General features: G+C 52.3%; 2 protein-coding genes across 2 annotated transcripts in view; both read left to right on the top strand.

Annotated features, from left to right (window-relative positions):
* The window catches only part of CREBBP (CREB binding protein), a 126,536-nt gene extending 116,429 nt beyond the window's left edge, over positions 1-10,107 (top strand). Inside the window, exons 25-31 of the mRNA XM_061209682.1 lie at positions 99-245; positions 864-977; positions 2,082-2,247; positions 2,590-2,757; positions 4,863-5,024; positions 5,194-5,475; positions 6,959-10,107. Coding sequence (XP_061065665.1) covers positions 99-245; positions 864-977; positions 2,082-2,247; positions 2,590-2,757; positions 4,863-5,024; positions 5,194-5,475; positions 6,959-9,088 — 3,169 coding nt within the window. The 3' untranslated portion in view covers positions 9,089-10,107. The remainder of the gene's footprint in view (positions 1-98; positions 246-863; positions 978-2,081; positions 2,248-2,589; positions 2,758-4,862; positions 5,025-5,193; positions 5,476-6,958) is intronic.
* Positions 10,108-20,392: 10,285 nt separating this feature from the next.
* The window catches only part of TRAP1 (TNF receptor associated protein 1), a 53,137-nt gene continuing 47,716 nt past the window's right edge, over positions 20,393-25,813 (top strand). Inside the window, exon 1 of the mRNA XM_061209259.1 lies at positions 20,393-20,526. Within this exon, the coding sequence (XP_061065242.1) occupies positions 20,451-20,526 (76 nt within the window). The 5' untranslated portion in view covers positions 20,393-20,450. The remainder of the gene's footprint in view (positions 20,527-25,813) is intronic.

Here is a 25,813-nt window from a genome sequence, read left to right as displayed (position 1 = left end):
CTTCTCTGCACTGAGCGGGTTTACGGCAGCAGGTCTCGTCTGTAAAGCACTTTGTAAATGGTGGTGATGCATGCAAACATCAGGCACTTTTATTTCAGGTTTGTGGATTCTGGGGAAATGTCTGAATCTTTCCCGTATCGAACCAAAGCACTCTTTGCCTTTGAGGAAATTGATGGAGTGGATGTGTGCTTCTTTGGGATGCACGTCCAAGAGTATGGCTCTGATTGCCCCCCTCCAAACACAAGGTAATCCTCTAGCTCCTTTGGGGTGTGTGTCACGTGTTGTGCTAGCGACCGAGGCTCTAAACATCTTAGAGAACTACTAGTTAGTTTCGTTAGTTCGTTTTCTGCTAAGCCAGTGGGAAGTGAAGAGTTTTGATGACTGTAGAGTGCTTTGTGTTGTAAGCACACATGGGTTTTGATCCTGGTCTTGCTGTTGCCCCTGTCTTACCTGGGGCAGGTAAACCAATGGAGGAGGGGATGGGGACTGCTGCACAGGCCGGGCTTCTCTTTGATGCACCTATGAAAATGTCACACCTCTGCTGAGAGTTATTTCATGTTCAGTCAAGAATCTGGGTGAGAAGGAATTAGAAGTGGCTTTTCCTAATTTGCCCTGATCTCTCCACGGTTCCCCATGGTGAGTGATGGCATTGTTTCGTAGTTCAGTGATGAAATTGAATTCTGTTTTATTGATTGGTAGCAGAGCTTGGTGATGGCAGATTTCTTATGTCCTGTTTGTGGCCAGTGTAAATGCTATCAAAACAGAATTTATTTCTGGAGCTTTTTTTAGATGCTGGTGTTTGGTTTCAAGTTTGGGAGATAACCTGAACTTTCAATTAATTTCTTCCTCACCCTGCCCCCCAGGCGTGTGTACATATCTTATCTGGACAGTATTCATTTCTTCCGACCCCGATGCCTCCGAACAGCTGTTTACCATGAGATCCTTATTGGATATTTAGAGTACGTGAAGAAATTGGGGTGAGTTTAATTCAAATTATTCAGAACTAATAAAAACTCTGCTTTTAATTTTCACTGTGTATTTTGTGAAATAACACAAGTATTTCTTAAGGTTTTTTGTGTTTTTATTTTAATGTCCTTAAACGGATTCAGGGGTCTGCAGAGCACCCTTCCAGCCAGATGCTCTGTTGGGCCACTTGGGTCTGGGGCTCCCAGCACAGCTCATGTGCTTTCCCTGCCTTCTGTGTTTTTCTCACATTCTAGTCTGTTTTTTTAAAACTTTATTGAGGCATATTTTATGTATCATACAATTCACCTGCTTCAGGTGTACATTCAGTGATTTTTAGTAACTTTACCGAGTAATACAGCTGTCGCGGTAAATCAGTTTCAGAGCATTCTCATCCCCCCCACCCCCGTTAAGATCCCTGTACCCATTTGCTGTTCATCCCTTTTGGACCCCTGCCCCCAGTGACTACTAATCTCCTTTTTGTCTCCATAAATGTGCCTTTTCTGGACGGTTCATAGAAGCGGAATCCTACCAGATGTGGTCTCGTGTCTGACTTCTTTTCCTGTCTCTCTTCTTACGTTCTAGATCACATTTCTTTCCCAAATTTGGAAAAGAGATGTTTGATTGAAGTGTCTTGAGCAGAATGAATGAGATCTATTTTGTCTTTAACCCCTTAGAAGGAAATACTCAACTTCCCTTCCAATGTGCAGGAGAAAGTAGATAGGAAATTCAGTGCATCCACCCTGGGGACAAGCCGTCTGATACGCCTGACCCGTTGCCGTCTTCCCAGGCTCTCTCCTGTGTCACAGGTTCCCTTGCAGCGTTAGCCCCTGCCTGACATGCACACCCAAGAGGGAGGTACTGTAGGGCCAATTTCCAGGCTGCGTTTGCACTCTGTAGAGATTTGGCTTTACCCTAACCCCCTTCCCCAGCACAATGGTTTGGAACCTCTCTTAGGCCTCTCACGTGTTCTGCCAGAAGCATTTTGTAATTTCTTTTTTGTTGTTTTTCTTCATAGTTATTTCTGTCCTTTGGTCCGTGTTCCTCAGCTGTTACTCCTCAAAGGCAGGGATGATTTCGCTCACTGCTTCCATCTGAATTGTGTGTATGTCCTGCAGGTATGTAACAGGACACATCTGGGCCTGTCCCCCAAGTGAAGGAGACGACTACATCTTCCATTGCCACCCCCCGGATCAAAAAATCCCCAAGCCAAAGCGCCTGCAGGAGTGGTACAAGAAGATGCTGGACAAGGCCTTTGCCGAGCGCATCATCCATGACTATAAGGTGCCCACACCGCTGAGGGCGGGGGGTGGGGGGTGCTCCTCACCACTGACTCCCACATCTTCACGTGTCTCCCTCTGTGCTCACATGGGTTAGAATTATATCTACTTATGAGTATTGGAAAGCAAAAATTAAAAAATTTTAAAATCATAAACTAAGAAGCAACTTCTCTGCTGTCCGTTAAGATTTGCAGTTGGCAGTCCAAGAGAAGTGGCGGCAGAGCCTGTGAAACCATGCGCCTCAGGAGTGCGCGGTCCCCTCTCCATGTCGTCGTCCCAAGCCCCCTCCCCAGAGTGTTGTCGCCCAGCCCGCCTCATCTCACCGCTGTGCTTGTTCACTTTCCAGGACATTTTCAAACAAGCAACTGAAGACAGGCTCACCAGTGCCAAGGAACTGCCCTATTTCGAGGGTGACTTTTGGCCTAACGTGTTGGAGGAGAGCATTAAGGAGCTGGAACAGGAGGAAGAAGAGAGGAAGAAGGAGGAGAGCACCGCGGCCAGTGAGACCCCGGAGGTAAAGCCCAAGGGAGGGCCCCAGCGCACGTGCTAAAGGCTGCGCTCCAGCAGGTCAGGGAGTGAGTGTGGGCTGCTCGGTTCTCAAGACATGGCCTCCTTTGTCTGTGGTGGTGTTTTCATACCTAACCTCACCGTGTTACCGCCCACCACAGGGCAGGCCTGGGCCTGGGGGCACAGCCCACACTGGGTGCTGGGCGAACTGGAGACACATCACCTACTAGGTGGACAGAGGGGCTTGCTCTGGCATCTCTGGGCAGGACAGCGGAGCTGAGACACGGCAAGATGAGAGAGGAGGGCGCCCTGCCAGGGAGCCCAGAAGAGGTGATGGAGATGGAGATGGAGATGGAGACGGGTGTCATGATCAGGAACCAGTCAGTTCACTTTAGAAATGACTTGAGGAGGAGACTCTTGTTTGCCAGGCCTCATTCACTCTCCTTGTGGTAAACTGCCCCCCACTCTTCACTGGGTGTTCATGCGTCTGTGCACTCACTCTGGTCACTGAGCCCCCGCCATGTGCGGGCACCGTCCTGAGGGGTGCAGTGGGAACTAAAGAGGTCTCCATCCCTGCCCTCAAGGGGTGTGTGTCCTAGTGTGTGGTGCATGCTGAGATGGTGTTGGACAGACACGAGGGAAGAGGGCAGATGCAGCACCTTTGGGAGGGCCTGTCTGGGGAGGTAGCATCTGAGCAGAGACTGACTGGTGAGAGGAACCCAGAAGATCCAGGGGGAGGAGCCTCCAGCAGGAGGAGGAGGGTGGCAGAGTCCGAGTCGTGCCGTGTTTCACATGTTCAAGTAAGAGATGATGGTGGTTTAGTTGGATTCGTAGCTCTCGGCAGTGAGCAGCGTATGATGTGTTTTGAGAGTAACAACCTCAGAACTTAGGGCACATCTTTGTGGCGCATGAGGAAGATCCTGGATCGAGGCTGCCTGCTGGGTCTGGGGCCTTAGAATTGAGTCAGTGTTGCTGCGTCTCCCTGAAGGGAAGAAGGAAGGGAGAGCACACTTGGGGGAAGAAGTCAAGAATTGGCTGCAGATGTGTTAATCTCGAGATGCCTGTTACCAGCCGTGCAGGCCTGGGGCCCTCAGGAGGGCTTGGGGCTGCATGTGGAGCCAGCATCCGGAGCCAGGGGTCTAGGATTGAATGTCTGCATGGCTGCTTCGTGCCAGGCAGCATGTGCTTTAGGGTTTGTCCTTTTTGCAAGACAGCATCCCTAGCCCCTTCCAAAATGGAGAAAGCGTGGATGAGGATGTCACAAGTACTCATGTCACAGGTGGGTCCCGAGGAGAGGTCGAGGGCTGTGGTCATCGTTCTCTGCCTGCCTTTTGCTGGACCTCCCTGGAGGCAGGACCCGTCATCTCCTGGAACATTGGGTGATTTAGGGCTGGAGATGCTGCTCCTCAGGGACTGGAGAGATGCCGGCAGGTCCCTCCCTCAAGCTGACCTGGAAGGGTGGGCTGGATTTCAGTGGAAACTTGGAGTGCCTGTGGGAGAAAGACCACAGCCGATTAGTGAACCCAGGTTCCTCTGCCTCTGCCGGACGGACACCCAGGCACAGGAGGTGGCCTGAGTCAGCACTGGCATCCAGGGCTCAGGGGGTGCTGGGAGGAGAGTCTGTGCTGCCGGCCGAGCTGCCACAGAGGGGCTCTGAGGGGGACACAGCCCTGGCTGTGTGCCCGTCGAGGAGGAGTGCCTGCCTCCAGCCAGTAGAAAACATAGGACCAGGAGAAACGGCTTCCACCCCCTCAGTGGTTAGATCCCAACTAGCATCCCAGGTGTGTTCTTCCCTCCAGCCTCCACGTGATGTGCGGCTGTTGTGGCACAGGCAGTGCTTGCTTGATGTTTGTCACCACTGTACCCATTCGGTCCTGGCCAAGTCCGGGCCCTGCTTCCATACTCATCTCCTTCCCCTCAGCGGTTTCCTCTGAAGGCAGCAGTGTTGACAGCTACGCACACGGCCTGTGCGCAGGCAGGTAGGGGTCTGCTCGGCGGTCTCCTGCCTCAGGCCCAGCTCCTTGGAGCCCCCGCAGCAGAAACTGGTGGTCTCCCTGCTGGACATTGGAGCAGGAGGCTAGGCAGGGCCGACAGCTCTGAGTCTTATTACAGGGCAGCCAGGGCGACAGCAAGAACGCCAAGAAAAAGAACAACAAGAAAACCAACAAGAATAAAAGCAGCATCAGCCGAGCCAACAAGAAAAAGCCCAGCATGCCCAACGTGTCCAACGACTTGTCCCAGAAGCTCTATGCCACGATGGAGAAGCACAAAGAGGTGGGGGTGGGCGGGGTGGGGTGGGGGCGGACCAAGTGCAGGGGGAGGAGGCCCGGCCTGGCGACACCATGCTGCTTGTCACCAATGCAGTTCAGCCCTGGGGACAGCAGGAGTCGGCTCGGTCCTTCTCTCTGCGGGGCTGACACTGCTCCTCCCTGCCATCCCCCAGGTCTTCTTTGTGATCCACCTCCACGCTGGGCCCGTCATCAACACGCTGCCCCCCATCGTCGACCCCGACCCCCTGCTCAGCTGTGACCTCATGGACGGGCGGGACGCCTTCCTCACGCTGGCCCGGGACAAGCATTGGGAGTTCTCCTCCCTGCGGCGCTCCAAGTGGTCCACGCTGTGCATGCTGGTGGAGCTGCACACCCAGGGCCAGGACCGCTTTGTCTACACCTGCAACGAGTGCAAGCACCACGTGGAGACGCGCTGGCACTGCACCGTGTGCGAGGTGAGCGCGGGGCACCTGCCCGCGCAGAGCTGCCGGCAGAGCTGGCAAGGCCCACGGCGCTCTCGGGCTGTGCGTGTGTGTTTCAGGGCAACTCTTAGACAGTTGGCATTTTCTAGGGAGAAAATGACCAGATGAATGCTCATCTGTCCACTCCACTAGTCCACTGTTGGTTTTGAGATTGTGTTTTGGGGTTCACGAATGAGAGGGTTTCTCTCGATGTTGGTGGGGTTCCTGCCCTGTGCCTGTTCTGGGGCTTAGCGCCAGCGTCCAGGGCAAGGAGCAGCCGGTGTCTGCTCACAGGGCAGCCTGGTCCCGACCTGGTCCCAACGGCATGTGTCCAGGGTGCAGGGGGAGCTGGTCTTCAGGGGACGGAGGGAAGCCAGTGAGCTTCCCTGGGAGGCAACATTTGTGCTGACCTTTCCAGGATGCGGAGATGATCACAAGGCACTTTGTTATTTTATTTGTTGTGTTTCGTTAACACCAGCTCTGTGTCAGGCACGTGCACAGGCCTCTCGGTGCAGGGTGGGAGGGCAGAGAGAAGAGAGCACGGTGGTGCTTTGGTTCCATTGGGATTCTGACTGGTTCCTCTTCTGGTGCTCCCAGTCTAGGCTTGCCAAGAGGTCGGGATTCCCTGCTGCTGTCAGGCTGGGTCCCTTTGGTCAGGGGTCTTGAAACCCTCCTCCCTTGTCCTGGTGGATCCCGTGGTCAGACCACACCGGCACCCCCTCTGTGGGGGTCTCGGCCTGTCCCTGGCACAGACGGGTCACTCGCATGGGGTATCACGTGCTCTGCCTCTCCCCACAGATGGTCAGACTCCCCTCCTGCCCAGTCCTCACCTTGCTGGTGTCAACGCCTAGATAGTCCCCATAGTCGAGTGCTCCACAGCAGCAGCTCTGTGCTCTCTGGGGGCAGAGGGGGCCTCTATAATGCCCTCGTCTCTCTGCCACTCTCTCCAGCTTCCTTTTGTCCTCTCTCTTATTTCCCACTGTGGGGATTTTCACGTCCTTGCTGTGAGAAGGTTAGCAGTCCTGGTCACAGGGCTCATCCTCCAGATCTAGTGCTTTGTGGTCTCCGTCTCCAGGTGCAGCTTTTAGAAACCTGGGGAGGGGGCATTATGTTGCCATGGTGCGAGCCCAGGGGTTTCCTCCTGGTAAAGGTCTCTCAGCCCCAGTGCCCGCCCGAGCTCTGGGGATGCACCGAGGGCACCCACAGCAGCCCCAGAGCGTAGGGGCCCCAGCCTCGGGGTGCTCACGAAGCCGCACACACTGTGAGCCAGCAGGTTGGGAGAAGGCAGAGGGGCCCCCAGAAGAGGGCGAGTAGGTGGACCGGTGGTCTCTGGAATTTCTGGGCTGTGGAGTGTTCCCGGTAGTGAAGGTTCCGGGGAGCAGACACATTTGGCATCTGTGAGCCTCGTGGGGATGGGGGGGAGCTGGTGGTCGGGGCCGCGTGCTGACGCTGGCTTGTCCCTTGTCCTCGCCCGCAGGACTACGACCTCTGCATCAACTGCTACAACACGAAGAGCCACACCCACAAGATGGTTAAGTGGGGGCTGGGCCTGGACGACGAGGGCAGCAGCCAGGGTGAGCCACAGTCCAAGAGCCCCCAGGAGTCGCGGCGCCTGAGCATCCAGCGCTGCATCCAGTCCCTGGTGCACGCCTGCCAGTGCCGCAACGCCAACTGCTCACTGCCGTCCTGCCAGAAGATGAAGCGGGTGGTGCAGCACACCAAGGGTTGCAAGCGCAAGACCAACGGCGGCTGCCCAGTGTGCAAGCAGCTCATTGCCCTCTGCTGCTACCACGCCAAACACTGCCAAGAAAACAAGTGCCCCGTGCCCTTCTGCCTCAACATCAAACACAAGCTCCGCCAGCAGCAGATCCAGCACCGCCTGCAGCAGGCCCAGCTCATGCGCCGGCGGATGGCCACCATGAACACCCGCAACGTGCCTCAGCAGAGCCTGCCTTCCCCTACCTCAGCACCACCTGGGACCCCCACGCAGCAGCCCAGCACGCCCCAGACGCCACAGCCCCCCGCCCAGCCGCAGCCCTCGCCCGTGAACATGTCACCAGCCGGCTTCCCCAGTGTGGCCCGGACTCAGCCCCCAACAACGGTGTCCACCGGGAAGCCCACCAACCAGGTGCCGGCCCCACCGCCCCCCGCCCAGCCCCCGCCCGCGGCAGTGGAGGCGGCCCGGCAGATCGAGCGGGAGGCCCAGCAGCAGCAGCACCTGTACCGGGTGAACATCAACAACGGCATGCCCCCAGGGCGCACGGGCATGGTGACGCCGGTGAGCCAGATGGCCCCCGTGGGCCTGAACGTGCCCCGACCCAACCAGGTCAGCGGGCCCGTCGTGCCCAGCCTGCCACCTGGGCAGTGGCAGCAGGCGCCCATCCCCCAGCAGCAGCCGATGCCAGGCATGCCCAGACCCGTGATGTCCATGCAGGCCCAGCCGGCCGTGGCCGGGCCGCGGATGCCCAGCGTGCAACCGCCCCGGAGCATCTCGCCCGGCGCCCTGCAGGACCTGCTTCGGACCCTGAAGTCCCCCAGCTCCCCACAGCAGCAGCAGCAGGTGCTCAACATCCTCAAGTCCAACCCTCAGCTGATGGCAGCTTTCATTAAACAGCGCACGGCCAAGTACGTGGCCAGTCAGCCCGGCCTGCAGCCCCAGCCCGGCCTGCAGCCCCAGCCCGGCCTGCACCAGCAGCCCAGCCTGCAGAACCTGAATGCCATGCAAGCTGGCGGGCCACGGCCCGGCGTGCCTCCACAGCAGCCGGCGATGGGCGGCCTGAACCCCCAGGGCCAGGCCCTGAACATCATGAACCCGGGGCACAACCCCAGCATGGCAAGTATGAACCCACAGTACAGAGAGATGCTGCGAAGGCAGCTCCTGCAGCAGCAGCAGCAGCAGCAACAGCAGCAGCAGCAGCAGCAGCAGCAGGGCAGTGCCGGCATGGCCGGGGGCATGGCGGGGCACGGCCAGTTCCAGCAGCCTCAGGGACCCGGAGGCTACCCCGCGGCCATGCAGCAGCAGCGGATGCAGCAGCACCTCCCCATCCAGGGCAGCTCCATGGGCCAGATGGCGGCCCAGATGGGACAGCTCAGCCAGATGGGGCAGCCTGGGCTGGGCGCAGACAGCACCTCCAACATCCAGCAGGCCCTGCAACAGCGGATTCTGCAGCAGCAGCAGATGAAGCAGCAGATCGGGTCCCCGGGCCAGCCGAACCCCATGAGCCCCCAGCAGCACATGCTCTCAGGACAGCCGCAGGCCTCGCACCTCCCCGGCCAGCAGATGGCCACGTCCCTCAGTAGCCAGGTGCGGTCTCCGGCCCCTGTCCAGTCTCCGCGGCCCCAGTCCCAGCCTCCACATTCCAGCCCGTCGCCACGGATACAGCCCCAGCCTTCACCACACCACGTCTCGCCCCAGACTGGTTCCCCCCACCCAGGACTCGCAGTCACCATGGCCAGCTCCATAGATCAGGGACACTTGGGGAACCCCGAACAGAGTGCAATGCTCCCCCAGCTGAACACCCCCAACAGGAGTGCGTTGTCCAATGAGCTGTCCCTGGTCGGCGACACCACGGGAGACACCCTAGAAAAGTTTGTGGAGGGTTTGTAGCATTGTGAGAGCATCACTTGTTTTTTTTTCCCTTTCATGTTCTTGGACCTTTTGTACTGAAATCCAGGCATCTGGGCTCTTTTTATTCCTAGATGGAACTGCTACTTCCAAGCCATGGAAGGGTAGATTGCTGTTTAAAGAAACAATACAAAGAATATATTTTTTTGTTAAAAACCAGTTGATTTAAATATCTGGTCTCTCTCTCTCTCTTTTTGTTTTTTTTTTTTTGTTTTTTGTTTTTTGTTTTGGGGGGAGGGGGGTTTTGTTTGGATTCTTTTTGTCATTGCTGGTGACTCATGCCTTTTTTTAACGGGAAAAACAAGTTCATTATATTCATATTTTTTATTTGTATTTTCAAGACTTTAAACATTTATGTTTAAAAGTGAGAAGAAAAATAATATTCAGAAACTGATTCCTGAAATAATGCAAGCTTATAATGTATCCCGATAACTTTCTGACGTTGCGGGAAGATTTTTTCTATAGTGAACTCTGTGGGCGTCTCCAAGTATTACCCCTGGATGATAGGAATTGGCTCCTGAGCGCACACACGTACACACCCACACACACATCTATCTATACATACTGGCTTAAGCCAAACTCTTGTCTTGCAGATGTAGAAATTGTTGCTTTGTTTCTCTGATAAAACTGGTTTTAGACAAAAAATAGGGATGATCACTCTCTTAGACCATGCTAATGTTAATAGAGAAGAAGCATTCTTTTCTTTCTTCTATGTGAAACTTGAAATGAGGAAAAGCAATTCTAGTGTAAATCATGCAAGCGCTATAATTACTATAAATAAGAAAATTCAAGAAGATTCAATCACTGTATAGAATGGTAAAGTACCAACTCATTTCTTATATATCATATTGTTAAATAAACTGTGTGCAACAGACAAAAAGGGTGGTCCTTGAATTCATGTACATGGTGTTAACACTTCGTGTTCCAGCTCTTTTGTTATGAAAATGCTGTTTTCAACATTGTATTTGGACTATGCATGTGTTTTTTTCCCCCATTGTATATAAAGTACCGCTTAAAATTGATATAAATTACTGAAGTTTTTAACATGTATTCTGTTCTTTAAGATCCCTGTAAGAATGTTTAAGGTTTTTATTTATTTATATATATTTTTGGAGTCTGTTCTTTGTAAGACATGATTCTGATTGTTTGCTCACAGAGGAAAGGTGGGGGCCGCGGTCCAGGTGGCCGGGGGCGGGGGGGGGGGCTGGGGTGGCAGCTGGGCTCAGCCAAGGCCTGGAGGGCCCTCCTTTGCTGCTCATGGAAGAACCTCACCCAGAGCCGGGGACACAAGTGGCCCTGAAACAGCACTTTGTCGCCTGTCCACACTCCCCATGTTAGCCACCCCCACCCCACCCCCGCTCCTACATGCCAATCCCAGAATTGATGCAAAGGGTGTTCCGGGAACTAGAGGGGGTTCCTGGCCTGCCCCCAAATCCTGGTTCAGTGAGGCAGGATGCCGCCACGGCCTCTGACGCTGGGCTGGGCAGATGCGGCTCCAGTCCTGCCTTCTCCAACTTCCTCTAGAAACAGCGAGGTGCTGCCCTGGGGGCCGCTGGGGGAACGATGTGGAACACTGGCCACCAGCCCTGCTGGGGTGAGAAGAGGCCTCCAGCTTCGAGCGACACTTGCACTCGGCCACCTGGTCCACCCCTCCTCTCTGAGTCCAATTCCAGGGGCCCTTAACTGAGGGGGTGACACTCGAGGTCCTGAATGCTGTAAAAATGACATCTATGAGGAAGACCACCACCGGGAGAGTTGACATTCATTCTTTGGTCTGTGCACCCCCTCCCAGGGCACTGGCAGGTGGAGTCCTGTCTCATTCCCCTGTCCCCCAACCAAGGGTGGTCTCAATCGAGGGGTTGTGATGTCAGACTTAGAAATCACAGCCCAAAATAGCTTTCCTTTTGGCCCTGTATTCACAAAAATCTTTTCAAAACACTTGAACTGGGAATCTAAATTTGAGGAAACTCTCTAATTAGTTGTAACACAGGGCTTCGAATCTTCTAATGTTGTAGATTTAGCCAGGTAAGACTAAGACCACCATCTCGCCACCAACCAACCCCCATCCCCACCCATCCCCAAAGGGAAGCTGGGCCAGGCCCTCCATGGCCACGTGCCATCCTCGCCTAACGTGCTCAAGTCCCGCGTCCGTGACCCTCTTCCCGGTCGCCTTCTGCACTGATGGGAAAGCCCTGGGCTGAGTCTGTTCAGACAAGAAGTGTGAGCCGTCTGGGCCCTGGAGAAGCAGCTCCAGGCCCACACTTCAGATGTGCAGCCCTCTTAACCTGGCCAATGGGGAGTCTCTTTCAGGTCATCCCAGAATCCAAAACTGTGCCGACCTCATCCTCTTGGAGTCCCATGCAATCTTGTTGCCAAAGGATGCGGCCAAGGGTGTGGGCTGGATGCTAACCTGGCACTTGGCGTAAGGAAGTTTCTGTGAGAGCTGGAAAGCCCCGACGCGGTGTCTCACATGCTGTCTACTTAGGAGGAGAAAAAAAGTCCTGTATTTGTGATCAAAAAGAGGAAACTTGGGCTTCCCTCGTGGTGCAGCGGTTAAGAATCCTCCTGCCAATGCAGGGGACACGGGTTCAAGCCCTGGTCTGGGAAGATCCCACATGCCGCAGAGCAGCTAAGCCCGTGCGCCACAACTACTGAGCCTGCACTCTAGAGCCCACAAGCCACAACTACTGAGCCCACGTGCCACAGCTACTGAAGCCTGTGCGCTTAGAGCCTGTGCTCCACAACAAGAGAAGCCACCACAATGAGAAGCCCACACACCGCAACGAGGAGTAGCCCCCACTCGCTGCAACTAGAGAAAGCCCGTGCGCAGCAACGAAGACCCAATGCAGCCAAAAATAAATAAAATTTAAATATTTTTTTAAAAATTAAAAAAAAAAAAATCCGCCTGCCAATGCAGGGGACACAGTTTCAAGCCCTGGTCCGGGAAGATCCCACATGCTGCGGGGCAGCTAAGCCCAGGTGCCGCAACTACTGAGCCTGCGCTCTAGAGCCCGCGAGCCACAACTACTGAGCCCGCATGCCTAGAGCCCATGCTCCGCAACAAAAAGAAGCCACCACAATGAGAAGCCCGCGCACCACAACGAAGCGTAGCTCCCGCTCACCACAACTAGAGAAAGCCCACGTGCAGCAACGAAGACCCAACACAGCCAAAAATAAATAAATAAACTTATTAAAAAAAAAAAAAAAAAGGAGGGAACTTCTGCCATGAATAAAGTTGCCTGAAATCCTGCGGGAAAAAAAAGAGGAAACTTGAAATGTGCTGGTGTTTATAATAAAAGCTGGCAAAACTGCTTGGATTCAAAGATGGTTCCAGTTGGCTAACAACCCGTAGAATTAGCTTGGCAGCCAGTCATAAGATAAAGGGGTTCAGCTGATTTTGTCTAGTGCGCATGTTTGATTATGTTTTTGAGAATTCAGTGTGTTAAAAACAGGAGTCGGCTGCAATGGCTGCGTAACACAAGGTGAAGAGGCTTCTAAGATCTCAGGCTGAAGACACGCAACTTTTGATTGCTGTAAAGTGGAACCAAAAGGTTTCATTTGAGCCAAAATGTGCTTTTAGAACTGCATGAGAAAATAAGCTACTCTGAAAAAGGAAAGGAGCTGAATATGGGTGGCAGATGGGGGGAAGCCAGGAAGTCCTTGACACAAGGCCAGTGCTGGGAAGTAGACACTGTGGTGGTGCCACCTCAGCAGGTGGATGGCGCAGGAGCGTGTGGGGCTGGGGCCAGTGTCCACCTGGGATCATAAAGCCACACGGCACCTTCCCAGGGCATCCCGTGTTCACTGCAAAATCAAGAGCAGGGAAACGGGTCAGTCGTGAGATACTAACATAAGTGAATGTAGCACCCAGGCTGACAAAGACAAGGCTGAGGGACCCTGATTTGGAGGTGAGGATGCAAATGGTGCTTTCCGCGAGCTCGCGCCTCTCCACAGAGGATGGATTCAGATCCACTGACTGTGATGTGACTGAAGTTACTTCACTGAACTGAAAGATTCAAAGGGCGCTGACAGCTTAGAACACCTTAGGAAGTGGTATAGAAGTCAGGGGGTCAGGAAGAGACCTCGGAGTGGGAGACCAGGTCATAGCAAGTGTGGGCCAGAGGTGCCTGCGAGGTGGGGGCAGTGACGGCACCAGGGCCTTGGCCTTGGCTGTGAGCGAGCTCTTCTGCCTTCCTGGCCTCATGAAAGGTAGTCATAGCGGGTAACAAGTGCTGTTTAAACACGTGTCCACCCCTCTGCCCAGCCATGAGGTGGGAGAACAGAGGGACCGACTTACCTGAATTCGTGAGCACCAAGGGCTGACGTGGGCCGCTGGCCCCAGCCACGCTCTCCCCTTTCGTTCGAGAGGAGCTTTTCCTCCAGCCCTGAAAACCCTCCCACACGCCTGCCTCCCCTCCTAGTCCACAGGTTCCCCTTGAGCCCACTTCGGGGTACCCTGGCAAAGCAGGGGCGTTGCAGTACATTGTAGCCCCTTGAACACGGCAGACAGTGGTGTGTGGTAACCAGGTCCTCACAAAGGACTGTGTGGGACTGAGCTTGACTGTGTCTGGTGCCCACTGGCTCACTTCGGCGTCAGAGAAGAAATGTTGACAGTGTCGGTCAACTGTAGCGGCCACAGCTCACAGCTCCCAGTGTAGATGACCCGCCTCCCACCCGACTCCTAGAGAGCTCTTAGTGATGGAAATGGGGTTTATCCTCTGATCATGGGTCCCACGGCTCTGGGCCAGCAACAAGAAATCCTCTTATTAACGTTTTTCTTTTTTTGGTCACACCGCCTGGCTGGTGGGATCTTAGTTCCCCCAACCAGGGATTGAACCCCAGGCCCTCAGCAGTGAGAGCACAGATTTCTAACCACTGGACTGCCAGGGAATTCACTAAATGTTTTTAAATGATATATAGGCATAACAATGATATGGATCCACTAACTGATCCTCAAGGGAGGTGGTGACGTTTAGGGAATGTTGCAAGCGAGGGTGAGGACCCTGCATCCACAAGTCCCTCGGGAAAATGTCCAGAGAGGACACCCTTGGAAAGGATGGCAAGGGGTGTGCCGGGGTCCCTGTGCCTGGACCCTTCCTTGTCCTCTCTGAGCCCACCCTGGGCCCCTCACATCTGGGCACAGGGTCGAGGCCGGCAGAAGAGGGAGGGTTGCTTCCTGTGCTGCTGCACGGGGAGGGGTGTCTACTGACAGAGGGAGAGCCTTGGGGACCAAATGCCGGCATCGCAGCTGTGCTCCCAAAGTCAGATGTAGAGAGGGGCAGGGAAGCAAGGGGTCCCAGGGGCCAGGCAGGAGGCACTCAGAGCTGACAGGAGCTCAGCAGCCAGAATTGGGGTCACCAGTGAGAGCGAGGCCTCCGCAGGCAAGAGCACAGGGGACCCTCGGGTTCCCCACCCTCCGGACACTTAAGTTCTGAGCTGTGGTTTCCTGGCTGAGGAGCAGGTGTCCTCGTGTGGGAAGAGGGCACTGAGTGTCAGAAGTGGCAGGAAAGACGTGAGTGGCACCAAGCTGAGGCCCCTTTCCGTGTGGAATGAGCAGCTTCAGGTCTCCTGATGCACACCTGCTGCTTCTAGCTGATGTTCAGAGAAGCACCGAGCCTGTCCCCTCAGCAAGTGTTTATCGATCAGCTCCTGGGCGGTGACATGCAGCCCTGGGAGAACTCAATCGACAGAGGCACGTCCTGGAGGAAGGTGCAGGGGCTCAAAGCCGGGGCACTGTGCGCTGTTGGTGCGGGAAACGAAGCGTCTCTTCGTCAGGCCGAGGATCGCGGGCTGCTCCACAGTTCAGGAAGCACACGATCCTCCACTGCCATGTGTCCTCAGGACAGTGCTTCCTTCTTAAGCTTAACGTGCATGCAGATTGATTAGCTGGGATCTTGCCAACATCCTGATGCTGTAGAACTGAGGCCAGTGGGGGTGAGGGCGGGGGTGATGCGCCGAGATTCCGTGTTTCTAACAAGCTCCCAGGCGAGGCCGCTGCTGCCGGCCCTCATCTGCTTTGAGTAGCCAGGCTGCATGGGACCAAGAGCAGACCATCTTGACCGGAAAACTGCCTTAGTCTTAATGTTCACGATAAAACATGGGTGTGGGGAGAGGGGGTTTGGGCGAGTGGTTCTCGCCTGGGGTCCCCTAGACAGGACAGGAGTCCGGGCAGAACCGAGGCTGTGGGCAGCCGCAGTGGGCTGAATGCCCTGAGTTACCTGGAAAGGGCATCCCCACTGTTTTTGTCTGGTGGACGGAGGCATCCTGGCTGTGAAGTGCATTCGTAAAAAAATGCGGATTGTGAAGCAAACAAAGAAGCAGGAGGGGTGTCTTGCCCCCCAGCCAGTTTCCAGGCCATGTGAACACACTGCTGCCTGTTCTTTGGCTCCTGGGGAGTGAGTGCCAGGGTCAGTCTGTCCCTCCTGTTTCCTGAACTGCAGGCACAGCACTCGCCACTCAGACGAGCCCGGGTGATGCTGATGGACAACAGCCTCCTCCGCCCTGTGCCTGGGCCAAGAGAGGCTGCCCTAGGAGTCAGGGGAAATGCCCAACGGTCTGCATCTCCACCTGTCCTCTGATCCCCCGCTGGACCACAGAATCCTGACTGAGGGAAACCTCTTCACACCTGAGGAGATGCAGTCTCTGCGAGGAGAACTTTGCAAAAGCTGCTGCCACCTGCCGGGGCCTGATACCAGGTGTTGCTCAGGACACCATCTGGGCAGGACTCTGTCTGGAGTAGAGGCCCAGGGTGCCCAGGCAAAGGGCCAGTCCTTCAGGGAGGCAGGGCCTTGTCAGCACAGAGCAGGCATTGAAGGAGGGGACCCTGAAGCCACCAGGAAGCCATGCCAAGCAGGGAAAGAGGCCTCCCAGCAGGCAAAGGCTCCCACACAGCCACTCCGTTTCCTCCAAGCGTCGCATGAGAATAGCAGCTCTAGGAAGTACAGGGCCATCGGCTTGGCCCAGGCACACGCGTGCACGTGCATGCCAGCACGCATAGAACAGAGCTGCCTTTCACCCTGTGGAGTCTCTCGGGCAAACTCATTCTCACTTGTCTTTCTCATAAGCAATAGACGCGGTAGACTTGAGGTTTGGTGGACATTTTTTATTCCTAAAATGATGTCATCCACAAGCTGGGAAAAAATTGTGATCTCAGCTCTTTGCCAGGACAGAATGCACCTTTGAACACATGCCCTCAGGGCTAGTTCGCCCAGTGGTATCTCCCAGCGCAAGTTTCCAGGAAGAAATGCAAGAGTGGAGGTTGCTGCCTTCCCCAGAGCCAGTCACTCAGAGGAGGTCCCACCAGTGATACTTCGTGGTTGTCCAGATGCAACTGTCTTAGGTTCATCACGCTGGACAGGGAGACTGGGAGCCCACCAGGAGGGCCCCTCCTGCAGGGGCACAGGCAGTGTTCACGGTGGAAGGGCCCCATAGGACAGGGGATTGCCAAGGGCCACCCACCTAGTGGGTGGCCACGGAGCCCCATAGAGGGGGCTGGACTGACTGCTGATGCTGTAGGGGAAGAAAAGGGAGAAGACCTCGGGTCCATTCACCCCTCAAAGTTGTGGGGGTTTGTGGAATCAGCCTGCGACATTCCCAGTGTCCTTGACGGTAAAATTAAAAGTGGCCACTGGCAAAGTAGAATGAGCCCTTTGGAGAAAAAGCCTTAGAGTCATCCAGTGAAATTAGAAATGGCCTAGTGAGTTCCAGGCCAGGTCCTGCTAAGTGGCTGCACCTGCCTCCATGAAGGACCACAGGTCTTGCTTCTGGCCGAATCCCACCATCAGCATGTGTGCCAGTGGGGGTCAAATGGAGCTGTGCTGCCTTGGGCGGGTCTCTCAAGTTGGCAGGATTGAACTTTGTCAAACATACTGAGATAGCTGTCAAGCGAATCGGCAAAATACTAGGTTTCTGAGTTCCAACCCATGCTGAGTTGGCATGAAAGTACTGCAAATGATGAAAAGGACTTTAAGGAATGCACAAATCCCTGTGCAGGTACCACCGGGCCATTAGTGCTTCTCTGAATTTGAACGTTTTGATGCCTCAGAAACCCAGGGAGAGGTACTGTGTCTGAGGCTTCGGTCAGAGGCCTCCAAGCTGCAGCTGCCCTTGTCCCAGACGGGGCTGTACAGGTCTGTGTCTGCTGGAGGAAATCCTTGCCCCTAAGGCCCGAACACTAAGACAATTATAGAATAGCTTTCAGACTACACCCGGGGTCTGCAGGACTGTCTGGGAGTTCCTCTCCTCACCTCCCACTCCCATATTCTAGCTTCAAAAAGGAATCTGCCTTATAAAAGGATCCATGAAATTGAGAAAAAAATTTCATCATCGCTGGGACCTTTCCGGGCCAAGAAGTATCCTACAGCCATGAGCCTTTCCTCCTCTGGGAACTCCCAGGATGTTGCCTGATGAAGGGAGAAGCTTGCCCAGAAGTTGGTGCTTTGAACAAAGAAATGAAGAAAAAGGGAGGCAGTCAAATTTGATTTTTCTTTGCAGTAGGCATTTTTTTTTTAAATTGTGGTAAAATATACACAAAATTTCAATCTTTCCTTTTTTTTTTTTTTTTGGCTGCGTTAGGTCTTCGTTGCTGCACATGGGCTTTCTGGCTTTCTCTAGTTGCGGCGAGTGGGGGCTACACTTCATTGCGGTGCGCGGGCTTCTCATTGTGGTGGCTTCTCTTGTTGTGGAGCACAGGCTCTAGGCACGTGGGCTCAGTAGTTGTGGCGCACAGGCTTAGTTGCTCCGCGGCATGTGGGATCTTCCCGGGCCAGGGATCTAACCCGTGTCCCCTGCATTGGCAGGTGGATTCTTTACCACTGTGCCACCAGGGAAGTTCCTCAATCATTTTTAAGTGTATCAAATACATTCATATTGTTGTGCAGCCATCACCATCATCCTCTCCAGAACTCTATTCATTTTGCAAAACTGAAACTCTGTCCCCATTAAATACTAACTTCTCAGTCCCCCTCCCTCAGCCCCTGGCACCCACCATGCTACTTTCTGTCTCTACGAATTTGACTACTCTAACTACCTGATGTCAGTGGAATCATACACTATCTGTCTTTTTGTGACTGGCTTATTTTACTTAGCACGATGTCCTCAAGGTTCATCCATGTTGTAGCATGTGTCAGAATTTCCTTCCTTTCTAAGTCTGAATAATATTCCATTGCATGTATATACCATGTTTTGTTTATCCATTCATCCATCAATGGACACTTGGGTTGCTTCTACCTTCTGGCTATTGGGAATAATGCAGTGGGCATTTTTCATGGCCGTCAGCTTACCCCCAGGGAAAGGCAGTGACTTCTGCAAAAGGAATGGGCAGCTTCATAGTGGCCACAGTGGTGGTTGGGAGATCCAGGGGGTCTCCCCCTCCCTTCCCCTCCTCTGTTTCTCTCTCTGCTCTCCCCAAGCAACTCCCTGCCAGTCTTGATTAATTCAACTCAAGTACTCTATTCATTCTTTCCCTTCTTCCATTTTCCTTGTCTGCGTAGGGCCTGAAATCTTCTCATGACCCCCTCAAGACTGGCTTGGATCCCTGGGCACTTTTTTTTTTTTTTTTTTTTTATTTATTTATTTATTTTTGGCTGTGTTGGGTCTTCGTTTCTGTGCGAGGGCTTTCTCTAGTTGCGGCAAGCGGGGGCCACTCTTCATCGCGGTGCGCGGGCCTCTCACTGTCGCGGCCTCTCTTGTTGCGGAGCACAGGCTCCAGACGCGCAGGCTCAGTAGTTGTGGCTCACGGGCCCAGTTGCTCCGCGGCATGTGGGATCTTCCCAGACCAGGGCTCGAACCCGTGTCCCCTGCATTGGCAGGCAGATTCTCAACCACTGCGCCACCAGGGAAGCCCCCGTGGGCACTTTAAAAAACCACAGTTCCTTGGGCTACCAGGGGACCCAATATCACAAATATCTGTGGCTGAGGTTATGTCTCTGAAGGCCACAGGCTGAGAGAGGACAGAAGGGCCCTAGTAGCCCCCACCCACCGCCATCCTTCACTGAAGCCTAGGTTTCCCTCCTCCCTTTGCCAAATACCACTTCCTCTTCCTGTAATAAGAGGGCTCCCCAAGCTAGATCTATTGCCCCATAGACCAATGTGTCAGCTCTTACAAAAGAGATGATTTCCTGAGTGGAGTGAACAACACACGAAATGTGAGGCTGAGACCCCTCAATTCAGCGGCATCCTGGGAACACTATATCTGGGACTAGCTCATGTGTCTGGAGTGTTGTGAGGGAGGGAGTGATGTAGGGGTCAGGTTCTGCAGGGTTTGGAGGCCGAGGCAGAAGGGGTTTGGAATTGATTATGTGCAGGGAAACCACTGGAGGACCCTGACTGAGGAGTGTGTATGATCAGCTGCTGTGCAGAGAATGGGGAGCCAGTTAGGAGGCTGATGGAGTCTTCCAGGTGAGAGAACTCCTGCTCTTCCATCCAAATCTGCCCACCTCTTTTACGTTACTTAAGCCTGGAACTTGGGGATCATCCATGCCACTTTCCACCTGCAAGTGTTCCCTGTCACACCCCCTCCCGTGGCCCCAGCTATGCCCAGGCCCCACTGGGGGACACTCTCCTGGCTCCTGTCCTTAGCAGATCCTGTCACAATCTCGAGTAACCCGTTTGTGTGCAATTATTTGATCGTGGCAGCAAGTCTTCAGTGTGCCTTATAATCATCTAGGGGGCTGCCTGAGCCTCACTTCAGGCGGTGCCGGAGAATCGGCATTTTACGTGGTTTGGAACTCTCTGTGAGAAAGGAAGTTGATAGTCCGAATCTCCAACCAGACTCTTACCTCCAGGAGGGCGAGAGAATTGGAATGATGAATAAGCCCAGTCTTGCTGGTGGGCGTTGACTCCCAAGTTTTGGTGTAGACAAGTCAAGCCTGAAATTCTCCCTTTTATTCTTTTTAGCTATTTGGCTTGTCTTGGTTTGGAGAGACTGACTTCCAGCGGTCTGGTCCGTTGGCCCGAGACTTATATAAAGACCCCGGAGATGTTAACTGCTTCTGCCCCGGCGCCGCCTTTTCACACGCTTCTAGGTGGATGTTAACATCTGCCCCATTTCTGGGATGCACAAACCGAGGCCTAGCTGGCGGCGGACGAGTGCCCCGGCGCCCCGGCGCGCACGGCCGTCGCCCTTGACAACGTGACACAAGGTCACGGAGGTCCCGCCCCCAGGTCCGACTGCCCCGGCGCGCCCGAGCCCGAGCCACAGAGGGCCCCGCCCACCCGCCGGAGCAGGCAGCGGGCCGGGCAGTCGGGCGCGCGCCGTGACGTCACCACGCCGCGCCCGAAGAAGGCCCCGCCCCGGCCTCGCCCCCGGCACGCTTCGCTTCTCTGGGCGCCCAGGAGGACACACATGGCTCGCGAGCTGCGGACGCTGCTGATGTGGGGCTGCCGCCTGCGGGCCCCGGCGCTGGCGGTCGCCCGGGGAGGTGAGGGCGGCCGGGCAGGACGGGTGGAAAGCGAGCGGGGACGGGGACGCGCGGAGCCCTCGGGGTCCCGAGCCCCTTTTCTCCGTGGGAGGCGCGGTGACGGCTCTTCCTTGCTCGGCGTGGGAGATTTTGTGAGGTTTACGCGTCCAAGGCGCCGCGAGCGGCGAACGCTGAGCTCTCGGTGCGTCCTGGTGTCACCTGGCTCGGCCCCGCGCCGGGCTGCCGGGTTTCCCCGGAGGTGACGGGGTTGAGCCCGGGCCCGCGTGACTGCAGCAGAGGCTTCTCTCCAACGAGCTCCTCGGGCCGGGTTGAGGCGGAGGGGTCACGGGCTCCTCGTTCCTGGAGCCGAAGGCACTTTCGGGGAGTTGGAATCGAAGGGCGCGTGTGCGCTGGGACGGGGCTTCACCAGGGTGATTACTTCAGTCCCTTAGTTGTGTTTTTATTCTTCCCCTCCCCCAAGTTGATTTATACACGAATAACGCATAAGCCAGTTGGTCACTCGTTCATTCGACACACACCTGAGTGCCCACTCGGCCCGGCGCGCGGTAGCAAACCAGAGAACCGGCACGCTGGGCTCTCGTGCAGCCCGTGGACCCTGGGTTGTTGCCCGCCGTATCCCCAGGGCCTGGAATTGGTAGGTAGGTGCTCAAATCAGTGTTGGAAAAAAAAAGAATGACCGCAGTCTCTGCTCTCACTCCCCACTCGGAAGTAACCACGGGTGAACGTCTTGGCGTTGCTTCCAGGCTCTGTACACTTAGTTACACACATATAAATACAGACGTCTATTTTTACGTAAAAAGGTCTAAACCGTATATACATTGTGCTACAGATTTTTTTTTTAAGCTCCAGAATGGCTTACATATGTTTTTCTGTCAGTATGCACGGGTTTACGGCTTTACAATGGACGCATAGTATTCTGTGTTAGGACGTATCATCATTTACTTAACATTGCCCTATTAGCAGACGTAATAAAAATTATTTCCAGATTTTTTTTTTTTTTGGTTTTTTTTTTGGGGGGGTCATTACAGTGCTGTGTAGAATGGGCGAGTATTTAATCTTTGTGTCCATGTGTGGCATTTCTTTAGAATTACAGAATTAGAGTTTTAGAATTGATGGTTCAGAGCCTGTGCGTATTTGAAATGTTAGCTGATATTGCCAAATTGCTGTACAAAAAGGCTTTATCAGCTTATATTCTCATTAGCAGGGAATGAGACCACCTATGTCAAGGCATCTTCTCCAACACTGGGATTAGATCTTTTCCAAACCCATGTTTTATAACCTATATATGTCTTGTTTAACTTATATTTGCATGGATACCAGTGAGAATGTTTTCATTTGTTTAATGGCCATTTGTATATCTTCTGTGAATTTCCTTTTCATGTCTTTTACGGCTTTTTCTGTTACCTGAGTTTTAAATTTTGGTGTAGTCTCTTTTTAAACAATGATTTTTAAAAATAGCATGCATTAGCAGATAAGACAACTGTAGGTTTTATTACTGTTTCTTGTATTCAACATCTTCCTTCCTTTTGGGATTTATTTCCTGTTTTAGCAGAGTATATATATACCCTTGTGTTTGTTTTGCAGAAAAAGTCAATGGGTTGTAAATTTTCTAAGCCCCACCGTGTCTAAAAAGATTTTTATTTTGACCTCATACTTGTAAAGTAGTTTGGCTGGGTGTTGCATTCCAGGTCAAAATAATTTTCCTTCAAAGAGTGATATTGCTATGTTGTCTTCCAGCAACTTCGTTAAAGGTGAGCAGTCATATCAGTTTGATTCTTGTGTTTTTTTGTAGCCAACTTGTTTTTTTCCCTGCTCTCTGCAGGTTAAGATTCTTTTCCCATGTTCTGAGATGTTCTGACCATGTGTGTTTGTAATTCATTCTTTGTACCATTCTTATTTTCACGGTTGGCATTGCAAGAACGAGAGCATGAGGCAGCTACAGTAGGACTGGTTGGTGCTTAAGTTAACATCTTATGACTTTTCTGTTCTCTATAAGCTGGAGCCTTTGCTGGAATTTTCTGCCTTGGGGAGTTGTAAGGGGTGGGCAGTCTGCTCCAAGCACCAGAAAGGTCACAAGAGTGAGCTTTCTCTGTTGTAGGGCTAAATCATTGCAGGTTTGTGTCATTCTCCAAAACGAGCCCCACCTGAACCCTGTCAACTGCAAACGCCCATTTAGTACTTATTATTTTGCTTCCTCCCTCTGCTCTCACTGTGGGGCCCATACTATTTAATTTCTGCCCTTCCACCTCTTGTGCTGCAACCTTCACAAGAATTCAGGCAAATTTCTGGTGTTCCCAGGCTGTTTTGGGGATGGAAGGAGTAGCACTTGCTGGTCAGATTTCACTCTCTCAGTAAAGCAGCTGTGGGTGTTGCTAATTTAACACGACGACAAAGGTTTCAATGGTTAACTGCTTAGACCCTGAATGGCAGTGCCGTCTATGTAAACCATGGTCCTGGGGCTTAGGGCTAGCACCAGAGAAGCATATGGACAGAGGAGGGATGTGTGGCCAGCTGTCCAGGAGGCAGTGGGACACTTGGTTAGGATGAGGGGCCTGAGTTATCTGTGCTGTCTGCAAAAGATCAACCCAAATGTAATAGGTTAGTAAAGACCTTATTAGTTACTGGCTGAGTAATTGATCAGAACTAAGACAAAAGAAAGATCCCCAGGTGTTTTGCTCCCCTCTTGCATGCAGCTTCAAGCTGCATGAAGAGGAGGGAAGATGGGTGATGAGTAAACACTGAAGGAAAATGACAGTTCTCGCTCCCAGATGTCAAATACCAGGTTGTAACAGGACAAAGGAGACTATTACAGAGGCCAGTGGTGGTGTTTGCTTGTCTGTCTCAAACCAAAGTACTGACTCAGGATCAATGAAAATGTATCCACTTCACTCTCAAGTGAGATACTTTAAGTTCAAAGCCAGAGGATTTTCTTGGTTTGGGTTCTTGGTGCCTTCATTGCAGCAGCTAGAATTTTTCTTAAATACCATTCTGCTCAGCCTTGATACAGAACACTAGCCTTTTTTACTAGGAAGCTGCTGTTTGCTTCATCCACACGGAGACTTACCTATAGTTCCGTAGCATTTAGTAAAGGTAGATTCCAGGATATTTCTGGAATGGCTGGTTATTTCTGCTGAAGCCACTAGGAATTACAGACGATGAAAGTTGTAGCTTGGAGAACCAGTGTCTACTTGGGGGCATTATTTCCATCTGCTTTTTGATGCCCAAAGTATAAGTAAGTTGAATACAGGTGTAGCTGAGTCATGGATGTAACTAATTTTGAAAGAATGGCTGTTATTTAGCAGCTGTATAATCAAGAAATGTGATTAGAATATTAGAAATTAATTTTGAGATAGGCAAAATGAATGCCATATTTTAAAAGAACAACCTATATAGCAATACCGTTAAGAACAAAATAGAAGGGTACAAGTCTTCCTAAAGGACCGGGGCAGTGAGGGAACCGATGTGTGCTGTGAAGGAGGAGTGAGCAAAGCACTGAAGTTCATACATACCAATATTCCAGCATTTGCAGGAAATGGAGTGCCTAGAGGGATTTTCCCTGAAACTTACTTGCAAAGTAGTAAAACACTTCATTTCAACCATTATGATTAGAAGTCTTTCTAAAAGACTTAATCATCAGATGAAACATGACAGAACCTTTCTTTGATGTTTTTCAGGGTCATTATGAATGTTAACTTATGGTCTTCTGTTGTAATACACAGGCCTCTGCAGGACCACTAGGATGTGACAGCTCCTTTGTCTATAAAATGTCCCAAACTGAAACTGCATCCTGAGTATTTCTGTGTTTTTAGCCTCTGTTACTCTCATTTTAACTTACCAGGCCTCTGACGCCAGGTTCCCTCCTTTCTGTTTTCAGTTGAGGGTTGGGAAACTGGATCATAAAACTTGTTAGCAACTTTTTTTAAAGGAGAGGAGAATTCTGGATGGGGACAGAATATTCTTGTTTAACTGAAGCTTGGCATGTGGATTTTGTGTCCTGTATTTTGACTCTTCAGAGATGCCCCTCCCTTTTGGTTTTGCTGTGTTTCTCTGTATTCAGGGAGTTGATGTTTCTTGATAGAGTGTCAGTATTGCTTAGTAGAGAACGATTAAAACAGGCTGTGAAGGGACTTCCCAGGTGGCACACTGATTAAGAATCCACCTGCCAATGCAGGGCACACGGGTTCGAGCCGTGGTCCGGGAAGATCCCACATGCTGCGGAGCAACTAAGCCCGTGTGCCACAACTACTGAGCCTGTGCTCTGGAGCCTGCGAGCCACAACTACTGAGCCCGCGAGCCGCAACTACTGAAGCCCACGCGCCTAGAGCCCTTGCTCTGCAACAAGAGAAGCCACTGCAATGAGAAGCCCATGCACCTCAACGAAGAGTAGCCCCCGCTCGCCACAACTAGAGAAAGCCCTTGTGCAGCAACAAAGACCAAACACAGCCAAAAATAAATAAATAAATAAATAAAAACAGGCTGTGAAACACAGTAAGGTTTAAGAAATAGTGAAAGTGTTCAGGAATTCCAGAGGAATGCACGTAGAAAATTTTGAGGGAATACAGATCTTTTTTTTTTTTTTTTAATATTTATTTATTTGGCTGAGCCTGGTCGTCTTTGCAGCATGTGGGATCTTTAGTTGTGGCATGCGAACTCTTAGTTGCGGCATGCGGGATCTAGTTCCCTGACCAGGGATCAAACCCAGGCCCCCTGCACTGGGAGTGCAGAGTCTTGGCCACTGGACCACCAGAGAAGTCCCCAGATCTTTATTTGATGTATAAATAGAAAGTGAAGAACTTTCTGTCTAGAATATTGATATACTTAAATCTTACCTCAAATGATTACAGAACTTAAGAAACAAAATGTTTGGAGAAATTTCAGATGCGAATAGCTAACCTGTGGTATCTGGTGAAATTTGAGAGATAATGAAACCATCCGAGTTGACTTATACTGAAAAGCAGAGAATTTCATGCTTACAAGCATGAAACTATGGTAAAATAGTTGGAGGTGTTCTGGAAAAAAAGCTACAGGCTACATTCCAAAGAACTACAGTTTTTCCAGTATTGTATTTTCCCTTTTGGGGAGAGGCTTAATTCTCCTTTTCATTGATCTGAAAGTACCTTTACAGAATTTTAAACTTTATAAGTAAACATTAAAAATTTTACTTTTTATAGAACATGAAGCTTTAACTTAGAAATGTTTAGGTTGATATTAGATGAGTGAATTTCAAGCATTTTTTGTCATGTACTCCCGATAAGAAATGCATTCACATTGTGACCTGCTATACAAG

Source organism: Eubalaena glacialis, chromosome 13 (assembly GCF_028564815.1).
Source record: "Eubalaena glacialis isolate mEubGla1 chromosome 13, mEubGla1.1.hap2.+ XY, whole genome shotgun sequence".
NCBI lineage: Eukaryota > Metazoa > Chordata > Mammalia > Artiodactyla > Balaenidae > Eubalaena > Eubalaena glacialis.
This window is presented reverse-complemented; position numbering and strand designations above follow the sequence as displayed.